Below are 11941 nucleotides of genomic sequence, written 5' to 3' on the forward strand. Positions count from 1 at the left end.
AAATAAAAGCTTAAATTGATGAATTGCAATCAACGACGGTAGATGTGGTCTTAAAATATTAATTTCACTGCAATTTGTAATATTTTATTCCGCATAAATCTGTGGTTATCAAAAATGTACTGCTATCAAAAAATATTTCATTTCACACAGCAGATTGGCAAAACTGTCTCACCATAGTAAAAATATTATTCAGCAGCCCTGCCCATAGAACTTTGTTACCGATTCACACACGCCCTAATTCAAATATCTGAAATTACAGACTTTAACAATTTGTAAAGTATTTTTAGTTCGATGTTATAAGTGCCATAGCAGCGAAATCGAAATATATGCACCTTATTTTGGTTTTAAACGATTTTTTCAGCACTTAATCTTATAAAATTCGTTGTTTTTATGTTATGTAAAAGCAACCTTACGTCAATAAATGCTCAACCTTAACAAAAATATGTAGCTCTTCATTTTAGCTACTATTAGTATTATTTAGCTTTTTTCGACCGTTTTAGCTCCAAACGAAATTTCTCTGGCAACACTGCGTAAATCATTCAAAATGCTTAACATTCATTAAATATACGAAATGTTATTTCTCGCTCAGCTCTGTTACTCCGCCGCTCTTATGTTCCACAGCAGTGTGGGCTGGTGTGGTGTGTACGCGATCAGATTTTGATAATTTTTGACAATTTACACTCTGATTCGTAATTGCTGCTTCTCTGTATTTAACGTTCTCTGAAGTATCCAAAAGGCTGCGATTTTTTTTTGCATTCCGGATAATTCCATTTCACAGCCGGAATAAACAGAGTGCGTTTGAAATATACGTTAATATATCATCAGAATTGCTATAAGTTCAAGTGTTTTATCCGATATCATATAAATTAATAAAGAACTATGGCAAAGGCTTAATGTAAAGAATCGGTATCGGGTACCGAAAGCGAAGTATTGGGTACCGAAATCTATTTTAAGTATTGGGTACCGACTATTCGGCAAATTACTAGCCTCTACTGTGTTGCACTTTTGATTTTTTGTAGTGCATTCTTTTGCTTGGAAACATTTTTACCCTACAATATTTTCGCACCGTCTAATATATAGTAAATAAACAAGTTTTTGCTTTACCGACATTAAATAAATTCGCCAAGATTCAGAATATACCAAGCCTGAAACTGGATAGGATGGAGAAGATTAACTCGACGCTGGGGGCCGTGAGGTCTCTGCGTTCTAGCGTTCGACAATGCTTCGAGCACTTGGCAGATGGCACCAATGCCGAATTGGCTGAGGATAACCGGACCAAGTTTCTCCTCAAATTCCAGGAGAATTTTAATAACATGAATGCTCAATTAAGGTAAAATATGCATAGGACTAATGCTACAATTAGTCTCATTCATTGTATGTATGACCAGTACACATAATTTGTACATGAAAATAGGGAAGTCGAGAGTTTAATTAACGGCTTGCAAGCACCACAAACACCTTACTGTTTAGGCCAAACTACTTATCTCGCACAAGAGACTGCCCCGGATCGACAAGCGTTGTATTCTCAACTCGTGAATAGCTACAAGTGGATCGATAAGGTTCATGACCACAGTTTTTTGGCTTTTAACAACCTCAACCAAAACAATCTCCGGAGGTCATACACATACTGTTCGCAGAAGCGTGGGCGCATACCATTTACGTCATGTAACAATACCGATCCGGAGTAAGTTTATTCGCGGTGGAACTGTAGGCAAGGTCAGCTTAGGAGTTTATGAACGTTTTCTTCTTTATTTATTTAGTCACACAGATAAGCTATTGAGTGAAATAAATTTACCGCTGACAAGCTATCAAGTTTGCCGTCCATTCGGTTCTAACGTTGTTGTAATTGTAAGTATTTGTGGTAACCAAACAAGGTGGAAATAAAAGATTAGCGCCTTCTTTTAGGTTACAATTAGTCGTGTGCTTAAGGCAGCCATCGTTTGCAAGGGTGTTCTGATTGAGTGGGTAACAGTCAAGGGATTCGATGAAACGCTGGATCCAGACGATTTGTGGACGGAATCACGATATGAAGTATTCCGTAAAGTGCAAGAACATACACACATTGCGATGTTGCACTTCTTCTCGCCTACCTTGCCTGATTTGGCAATTAAAAGCTATATGGTAAATACAATTTACTTAAAAAAACATACAAATATATGTATGCCTTTTATGAATAATTTCAGACATGGCTACACAGCTACAGTAAGCTTTTCTTGGAGGCATGTAAACGATGTGGCAAATTCGTTTCGAACGGCTTGCCGCCAACCTGGCGTGATTTGCGAACATTAGAGCCTTTTCACGAGGAGTGTCGTAATTGCTAAACACAATAAAGAAAAACGTAATGTATTTGTATAGTTTTAAATAATTTCAATATATATTTGCAGAAACAATAATAATTATTCAAAAATGTACTTAAGCATTCTTGATTTGCAACACATTATGCATTATTAAGGACTGCTATGCAGTTATCAGACTGCTTTATGCTCAGCGTGTAATCACTTTTGCAGCATTTACATGCAAGCTGGTCCTGATGAGCTGCATTTGGCAGTGTTGCTGCCAGGCAATTTGCCACTTTTATGCTGCTTACACAAGCGCGCAAAATTCTGCCTTAAAGTTTCGCGCAATTTTAGACGTTGCTGCTCCACCTTTTCGCGCTGGCATTGATACTCCAGAACCACTTCCTGTGGAATGTAACCGTTTTCTTCATCATCATCGTACTCGTCGACATTATCCTGTAAAAAAAAAAACAAAAAAAACTAAATTAAAATATGACTTTTTAATTGTGAATAAAGACACAAATACATACATACATATGTACTACCTAACCTTTAATTATTGAATCATGCATATATTGTGCTTATCTATGTATATACAGCTGCGCCCAAAATGATAATAGCAAAATTCAAAATGATATTTGGGGTGTTCACAGTTCGTTCCTAATTGTGATAATGACCCGGAGCATACAAGTAAGCTAGCAAAATTGTGGTCTAGTGATAACGGAATTGAAGTCATAGAGTGGCCAGCTCAATCTCCTGACCTCAATCCTATAGAAAACCTTTAGACAAACCTTAAGAAAACCGTATGGGATCTAAAACCAAAAAATAACCACGACCTATGGGCCGCGCATGGCAGTCAATACCTCAGGAAAGATGTCAACGCCTCGTAGACTCCAAGAGAAATCGTATGCAGCAGTGATTAAAAACAACGGTCATGCTACCAAATAATAAGTAATTGTGCTAAATTTTAGGAATTAATATTAAATTTTAATACAAATTTAAAACTTTTTGTTATGTACTACTATTTTTCTGCTCGCAGTAGTTTCCATGAAAACACATCTTACATGGATTAATTTTTTTAGTGTTTATGTAAATAAAACTCTTTTGACCACACATTTAGTTATGAAATTGTCCTTCACTTTTTCAATATAAAGAATGCAACTATTATTTTGGTTTTCTAGTAATTTAAAAATATGTTAACCGTAAGTGCACACTACTATTTTAGTGCTTGCATATATATATATATATATATTATGTATATATCTATATCTACAGATGTATATCTATATCTACATCTACATCTACATCTATCCTGTAGTTCTGCTGGTTGTTGTTGTTGTTGTAGCGGCTACAACAACCCCGCCCAGATCGGTTGATATGTCAGTCGTTGTCGTCAAGTTCCACTAACGGCAGCCCTAGGAAGCGTGCAGCCTTTATCGGGTCGGCCTACAGGGACAAAGCCGTTAGGGTTGTCGGGTTTTCCGGGCATGCGAAGAGATGTTTCGAGTGATGTGGGGTCTCTCCGCATGCCGGACACTCATTTGTCACAGCCTCATTCAGTCTACTCAGGTATGAGTTTAACCTGCTGCATTGGCCAGAGCGAAGTTCGGCTATTGTTGTTCGTGTCTCCCGAGGCAGATGAAGCTCCGTCTCATCTATGTCCAGTGGTGGTGTGCCTAGAACGGCATTCACAGGTCCAGAGTCTACATAACTCGAGACTGGCTCCCTGTGAATGCCGTTCAGGGCCAGTCGGTAAGCTGACGGGTCCAGAGGCTGCTTGACGAACCTCTGGACTTCGTCCGTCAGTTCGTATAGATGCCTCCTGACGTGCCTAGGCGAAGCAGACAGCTACTTGCAGAGCATTATGTTGTGCTCCTTTATAGGAAGCATTTGTGCCTCGTTGTGGAGGTGATGTTCTGGCGACATCAGGAGGCATCCTGTCGCTGTCCTGAGTGCGGTGTTCTGTACAGTCTGTAGCTTCGTCCACTGCGTCCTACTAGTCCCCGGCTACCACACTGGTGCTGCGCAGTTTAAAACCGGCCGGCCTTGTATGTTTCCAACAACGTTTCTTTGTCTTTGCCCCAAGTACTGCCGGCTAGTGACTTGAGGACCTTGTTGCGGCTATGTACTTTATTGACAATAGCGTGCGCAGAGAAGGAGAGCAGGCTGTCGAATGTTACTCCGAGTATTTTGGGATTATTCACCATCGGAATTGGTGTGTCATCGACGTGAATTTACAGCGGTAGCCTGACCGCCTTCGTCCAGGTTGTGAACAGGGACGCAGAAGATTTCGTAGGGAGAGGGCTAGACACTTTGCAGTGAAGAAGCGAGAAAGATCGGAGAGATACCCGTTTAATTTCGAACACAGGTCATCAATTCCATTCCCAGTCGCCGTGATCGAGCAATCGTCGGCGTAAGAGACAATCCAGACTCCCTCTGGTGGTTGAGGGAGCTTTGAAATGTAGAAGTTAAACAGTAGCGGGGAAAGGACACCACCGTGTGGAACCCCCAGTTTTATTTTTCTGAGTTTACTCGATTTGTCTCTAAACATTATCGACGAGTGTCGACCACTCAGATAATTTGCCGACCACCGTTTGAGCCTCTGTGGAAGAGAGGAAGCCTCTATATCTTCTAGTAGGAATGGCAGACGGTGTCAAACCCCTTTGACAAGTCCAACGCTACTAGAATCGTTCTCTCACAGGGACGGTTACGGTTAAGGCCACGGGTTATCTGAGTATTTATGGCTTTAAGTGCTGTTGTTGTACTGTGCATTTTACGGAAACCATGCTGATGCTTCGCTGGGGTCAGGTGGTTTGGGAAACACGGGAGCAGCAAGGCCTCGAGTGTCTTCGCTACCGCGGAAAGGAGTGTTATCGGCCGATACGAATCTCCTCCCCGGTTTGAGCAGTGGGACCACTCTCCCCACCTTCCAGATGTCTGGGATGATGAGAGTGGCCATTGACAGATTGAGGACCTCCGTTAGGTACACTACTCCCGCAGGACCCAAATTTTTCAGCATTAGCATGCATATTCCATCGGGACCCATGGCTTTGGAGGCTTTCGCCTTCCCGATGGCCACTGGAACTTCACCGCAAGTGAAAGCAAGGGGGCACAGGTTCTTGGCAGTTTGTGCAGCCTTCTGGTCACTCGACGCTTGGCTTTGTCCACCGGAGGATGCAGTATGAACTGTCGGCTAAAATAGCTCGCGCATCGCTCCGGGTCCGTCGAAGCATGGTCGCCGAAAGGAATTTCGACTCTGTCGTCGTGCTTCGTCGGATTGGACAGTGACCTCACGGTTGACCAAAGCTTACTCACATCAGAGGTGAAGTTATAGGTCTTCAGATGCTCTTCTCACTTCTTCCCGCTTATGTACGTTCACTAGTTGCCGAGTCTCCGCGTTGAGATCCCTGATACGGGGATCTCCAGGATCGCCTGACGAAGGCTATCACGCTCATCGGCTAGAACATCCGCTTCAGCAGGGAAATTTGGACGTGGGTCCGTAATACATCCTGCCGGTACGAAGCGAGCTGTAGCAGCGGTGGTAGCCCTGCGGAACTAACGTTCACCAAGGTGGACGACGGTTGGTGTGGGGAGAGCAGCGAAGGTGTTTTCAGTAAATTCCGCGAAGCCTCTCCAATCAGCTTTAGAAAAATTGATATAGGTCCGGTGTTCCGCGGAAGCAAAGTCGGTTGGTTTATCGATCGAGATGACTATGGGCAGATGGTCTGATGCTAAAGTCAGCATAGGTCGCCATGATATGCTGTTTATCAGACCAGCGCCGACTATTGTTATGTCTGGCGAGCTGCAGCAACCGCCCATAATCTTGGTGGGTGTGTCGTCGTTCATTGTGCAGAATGTCGTATCGTCTATCTGCTCAGCCAAGTCAGTTCCCCTACGCTCGTTTGACAGGCTTGAGTGCCAAAGATCGTGGTGCGCATTAAAGTCACCTACTACCATACGGTTATCGCCTCTGAGGAGCGCACCTATGTCAGGGTGATATCCTGCCGGGCAGCAGGTGACAGGGGGTATATATACGTTAAATATTTCGAGCTCAACATCGCCTGACCGGACAGCAATGCCCTGACATTCTAGGGTGGTATCCCTGCGGTCGATGTCTGCTTCGATGAGACGATACTGCACAGTGTGGTGCGTGATGAACGCTAGGCTACCACCATTATCTCGCTCGCGATCTCGACGGTGCACGTTGTACCCGGCACAATTCAACTACGCTGAATTACTGTGCAACTTCGTCTCTTGAATCGCAGCTATCAATATGCCATGCCTTCCCATGAAGACGGTTATCTCCTCGATCTTGCTCTGAAGTCCGCCTAACGAATTTAACATGGCAATGTCATTGAAGCGTACCGAGAGGGTGCACGTGGTTTGTCCTTTCGCTAGCGATTACCTGGTGCACAAGTGACGATTACCAATGGCTAGCGTATTGCCTAACGACAGTAATGCATGAAATCGCTAGTATGTGATATTTTCAATACAAACGTCGCATAACCTGTCGCTAACGAATTGCCTAACAATCGGTGATGCATCGAATCACCAGCACCAGTCACCAGCAAAACTCCCGTTCCCTCGACAGTCGGGTCTACGTAACCGGAACGACCCAGATTTATATCTGGCCAAGGACTGTCACTCCAGCAACACTCCCCAAAAACCCTTTGGGGAACTTGTATGCTGCTACAACAACAACCAGCAAAACTCCAACAGAACTACAGGGTACATCTCCATTTATATCTATATCTATGTATATCTATATCTACATCTGAATCTATTATCTATACCTATCAACTGAGTATTCTTCAACTTCTTTATTAACCGACTTCCAAAAAAGGAGGAGGTTATCAGTTCGCCGGAATATTTTTTATTTATTTTTTGTTTTTTTATGTATGTATGTTATTTCGATAATTCTTTTTGCATCGAAAAGGTAGTGTCTCAGAGGTTTTCCCATTCTATTCTGGTTAAGATCCGATCATTGGATCAAGAGATATCCTAACTAATATTATAAATCCGAAAGTGAGTTTGTTTGTTTGCTACGCTTTCACGCTTTAACTACTTAACCGATCATCATGAAATTTTGTACACTGCTGTCATTTAGCCCAACTTAAAATATAGGATAGATTTAATCTCGATTAGACAAGGGGCGTGGCACCTCCCAAACAAACGGAATTTTTCATACTGCATTACTCAGGAAATATTTTGGAACTTTATATGGATATATAAAATCATTATTTACTCATGGATGAGGGCTGACACCCTTTAAAAAAATCAAATTTAACTTCAATTAAGGGAGTTATTTACTTCAAAATTATATTAAAAAATTGATGCCAAGAGGCTTAAAAAAGCGGTAGTGCGAATAAATTTTGAAAAGGGTTGCCACCTGTTTGAAAAGTCAAGTTTAAATTAATTATACGCAAGCTATCTAAAGAATTAAAATATGGTAGCCTAACGAAATTTTTTTAAGAATCCTTTAGTTTGAAAGTTTTGAATAATCTTTAAGTCTTTCACAAGGGTTGCCACCTTTTTAAAATTAAATTCAATTATATTAAATTAAGTATTACAGTAAAAGGCGCGCAATGGTCCTGGCGGTTGATTTTTCGGTGGTGATTTGAGATTTACTCCTGTACAACGCAACCCTGATGTTTCCGAATGAAGCTTTAACGCATAATAATACTAGAAAATCACATCCATTGGGCCAATCGTAAAACACAAGTGTTCGATATACTCAGTGGTGCAACAGGTCGATTTAATCTGATATTCACGGCACTTTTTCTAACTTGGCGATTATTCGTAATGACTCCAGCGCCACCTGACAGCCCTTTTTGGCAGTAGTATTGCCTTTACCGTTATCAATACATATTTTGAATATTAGCCAAAGTGGATCATAAATCAGATTTTTAGTAATAACTTAACTCTGGCGCTAACGGGCAAGTGAAATTGTGAAACCACACTATCCAGAGAGCCACTCAAAAGCACACAAAAAACTTTGTTAAAATCGTTCCGGGCATTTAGGAGGATTTCACACACAAACACACATACAATAGAATTATATATATGTGTTTGTACGGTGCCACGCCCTATTTCCAAATAGCCCATTTTTCTCCATGAGTATAAGATTGATTTCTTATATCGCCGGACCAAGTTCCAGTATTTTACCATGCACACTTCCAGAGATATGCAATATGAAAAAATCGGTTTGAATGGGAGGTGCCACGCTCTCTTTTTACATCGAAATTGTGTTTAGCCTATAACCATCCTTGGGCCATCTGGGGCAAGTGTCTGAAATTTCAAAAAAATCGGTTTTGCTGTTTTCGAGCTTTGCGAACACATAAAAAACGGCTTTCAAAATATATATTAGTATAGATTGGTATGAATCAAAATGGGTTTGTATATGTATCACAATATGTATCACATAGGTTGCCACCTTTTTAAAAGGTTAAATTCAAACTATTCAATATTTTAAATGATTTATTATAATATGGCTATCAATCGAAATGGGTTTTTAAGGGCATAATTTCAATACTACACGTAAGAGGTTTCCATCTGTTTAAAATCTCAAATTCAGTTCAGGGGATACGTTAATTGAAAAAGTATGACAAAGAAAGTTTTAGTTTGAAAATATTTTGAAGATGGTTAAACAAATTTTAAACCTCCTGGTTTTTAATTGAGTTTTCTTGAAATAAATTTTTCTCATGAAGCACGTAGAAATTTCATATACTCAGCGAAGCGGGTGAGGGCGATCTAGTATGTATATATATACTTTTTTTTTATACGAGAATTGAAGTCGGTTTTTTTACTAAAAATTACTTGTTTTTATTTGTTTACCCCGAACGACGTCGGGTGCTCTGCTAGTCTATATATATAACAAGTAATTTGTAGCAAAAAAACGACCTAAAAAAATATACATATATATATTTCATGATCCAATGATCGGATCTAAACATTAGTATGGGACCACCTCTGAGACACTACCTTTCGGATGCAAAAAGATTTATCGAAATCGGTTGACGTGGTCTAACATACATAAAAAAATATAAATAAAAAAAATATTCCGACGAACTGATAACCTCATTTTTTGGAAGTCGGTTAAAAACAGAATGGAAATCTAGACGCTCGAGGTTTGCGACACCTTGTCAAAAGTTTTCGAAAAAGCTGTGTAGACACAAAAAATATAAAAGAATTATCATAAGACTCTTTAGCGAGATACCCACTTTTTACTCAACGATGCATCGGCGTAGCCAGAATGAAATTTAGGGGGGGGGCTCGACCCTATTAAGTTGGTATTTCAGGGTACTATTTTATATATATATAAGGAAAATTTGAAAGTTAGGGGGGGCTCGAGCACCCCTCTGCCCCTACCTGGCTACGCCCATGCAACAATGCATTCGAAGAGTTTAGAAACGATACAGTTTAGAAATTGGTCTATAATAAAATCGAATTAAACTTTAACTTTGATTTTGTTGACTTTTTAGTGTAATGTTGAATTTCTTTTATATTAAGCTGTCTATTTTGCTCACAAGAAAAAAAAAGGTGTTCCAATATTGTTCATGGCCAATTGCTCATTAGCAACGCCTTCCCGCATGTGGCCATATCTAATACCTTTGCATGTTTTTTTTTAGCTCTTCATACATTTTTAAAATATCTACCACTATTGTTAAATTTAATAAAAAAATGCTTTTAAATGTGTACATACCAACATTTGCTGCAAGCTCAGCCAGTTCGTGTCACCATACTTCTGGTTTAGTAGGCTGTCTCGCCACATATAGCCACTGCCTATATCGTACATGCTGTTGTTATGTTCATCGTCTAGCCCAACATCTTGTCCATTTTCATGGTTACAGAAACCATCAGAACACGATACTTCTGAGCCTTCTGGTGTAGTGGCTGCACTAGTGATGGGTGAATTATCTGGTGTTAATAGCTCACTACCATAACCAGAATCGCGAACATCATTTTCGCATGGACAATGATCCTGTGGTGTTAAACAAACATCACATTTGGCAGCTGCAGCCTCTCCATCAATGACACAACAACTGTCATAGGCATTACACATTGCCGACGGCGATTCTTCTACTGTAGGCACCCGTTGATGTTGCTCCTGTGAAAGTGGTTTCTTTTTGCTGCCACTTGCATTTTGCTGAGTCTGTTTGTGCTTTTTTTGTTTCTTTTGCTTGCGTTTCTTTTGGGCTGCAGACTTAGACTCCACAACAGTTGAAAGATGGCGTTTGTCTGTTGACATCGATTCTTCGTTCGTTTCAGCACGTAGATTATCATCCATTATAACCACCAATTTATTTAACTCTTCGTCTAGCTCCTCTGATAAATCGACCGCTTCGTCTACCATTTCCAGACCGACATCTTCTTCTTGTTCGTCCTCTTCCTCCTCATCTGCCTCTGCTGTATCAGAATCGGCACTATCATTGGCTATGCCATATTTTCGACACAACTTTTCCTTTTTCTCCATCTTCTTTAACTTCTTTTTCAGTTTCTTTTGTTCACGTCTTAGTTCCTTTGCTTTTTCAGCGCGACTTATCTCCTGATAGAGTAATTCCAAGTTGCTAATACCTTGTTTACGTTCAACAGCCATATCAAAGCTTCGGCTCAGCGCATGCACACCGACAGCCGCCAACACCTGACATGCTCGCTCCTCTTCCCGTAGACTGACATAAATACGACGCAGTCGCTCATACATTATCATACCGACGCAGGTTAGTACTTCCTCCTGCGCGATTTCAAGAGTTTTAGCGTGACGCTCGCGCTGCTTTGAATAACTGCACAAACAAAACAGTAAAACGTTAAGTAATTTACAAACTAGTTTTGTCATTTTACACCTAAGTACATATGTATATTTACTAATAATAAAAATAAATTTACCTGCCGTTAACTTCTGGCTCGGCGCGCCTTATCAGAGCGTCGAGGAAGTCAACCTTTTTCGTAAGAATTTGAATATGCTTTTCGGTTTGCGGCCTTTTAATGCTTGCATATAAAGCCGCATCGAATCCTTCTTTGCAAGTCGTTTCGTTTACGAGTATTTGGTATGCCTTTTCGATCTGGGCAATTATTGAACTTTTTAGTAATTATTCTTTTATCAATTCGAAACACATATGTACCTTATTTCGACAACCCTGGCAAAACTTATGTTTTTTCAAATAGTTCTCGAGTACTTCGTGCAGTTCTTTAGTTTCGATCGTAGCCAATTCGTCGCGACAATTATACTTCATTGAGAACCATACTTCCCGCCAAACTTCCGAAAATGGTCTCGTGCGAAATGCATCCAACGAATGTAACACACATCGGGTTTTGTTTCGCAGTTTATTATCCAGTAGATTACTGAGTACCTCATGATGGCGATAGAGTAACGTGCCCAAAGCTTGAGGAGCCCACATACGTTCTTCGCGAATAGTAAGAACACAAGTGTCCTTTAATACCAATGGATCTAGAGTTGGATGGCCTGACAGCGTTAGTTGATAGAATAAACGTTCAACCCGGCGACGACAGCCCACACATGGCACACACTGATTAAGTAGGGAGACGAAAGTGACACTGTCTATTTCAAGCGATTGTCTCAGTTCCTCCGGTGATAAGAGTTTGTACTTGCGTGTAAATATTTCAAGCTCTCTTCCACGTATTTGTGGACTATCTATACAAAGCCCTTT

General features: G+C 40.7%; 3 protein-coding genes across 7 annotated transcripts in view; 2 read left to right on the forward strand and 1 right to left on the reverse strand.

The window, feature by feature from the left end:
* Window positions 1-11941, forward strand: part of LOC118737170 (protein single-minded) — a 133247-nt gene that overhangs the window by 17275 nt on the left and 104031 nt on the right. The window lies entirely within an intron of this gene.
* LOC118737173 (mediator of RNA polymerase II transcription subunit 27) lies at window positions 952-2411 on the forward strand. Its single transcript, XM_036467518.1, has 5 exons — window positions 952-1330; window positions 1415-1684; window positions 1761-1848; window positions 1906-2121; window positions 2184-2411. Exons 1-5 carry the CDS (start codon window positions 1161-1163, stop codon window positions 2319-2321), a joined length of 882 nt encoding a protein of 293 aa, XP_036323411.1. The 5' UTR covers window positions 952-1160; the 3' UTR covers window positions 2322-2411.
* Window positions 2351-11941, reverse strand: part of LOC118737172 (gametogenetin-binding protein 2-like) — a 15336-nt gene continuing 5745 nt past the window's right edge. For 2 of the 4 annotated variants that reach the window (XM_036467513.1, XM_036467515.1), the window contains exons 3-6: window positions 11396-11941; window positions 11160-11335; window positions 9979-11056; window positions 2351-2732 (exon numbers count right to left, since the gene is read on the reverse strand). The exon at window positions 11396-11941 is cut by the window's right edge and continues 1 nt beyond it. In XM_036467513.1, the coding sequence (XP_036323406.1) occupies window positions 2511-2732; window positions 9979-11056; window positions 11160-11335; window positions 11396-11941 (2022 nt within the window). In that variant the 3' untranslated portion in view covers window positions 2351-2510. The remainder of the gene's footprint in view (window positions 2733-9978; window positions 11057-11159; window positions 11336-11395) is intronic. The other 2 variants (XM_036467516.1, XM_036467514.1) reach the window with 1 other exon arrangement.

This window comes from Rhagoletis pomonella, unplaced genomic scaffold (genome assembly GCF_013731165.1).
Source record: "Rhagoletis pomonella isolate Grant_MI unplaced genomic scaffold, Rhpom_1.0 Rhpom_scaffold_00004, whole genome shotgun sequence".
Lineage (NCBI taxonomy): Eukaryota > Metazoa > Arthropoda > Insecta > Diptera > Tephritidae > Rhagoletis > Rhagoletis pomonella.

Excerpts from the sequence above, each read along its gene's own strand:
- LOC118737173 (XM_036467518.1), top strand. The coding sequence starts at position 1,161 with ATGGAGAAGATTAACTCGACGCTGGGGGCCGTGAGGTCTCTGCGTTCT. Across the intron at positions 1,849-1,905 it reads GTTCTAACGTTGTTGTAATT|GTTACAATTAGTCGTGTGCT; the intron begins GTAAGTATTTGT and ends GCCTTCTTTTAG. Across the intron at positions 2,122-2,183 it reads TGGCAATTAAAAGCTATATG|ACATGGCTACACAGCTACAG; the intron begins GTAAATACAATT and ends GAATAATTTCAG.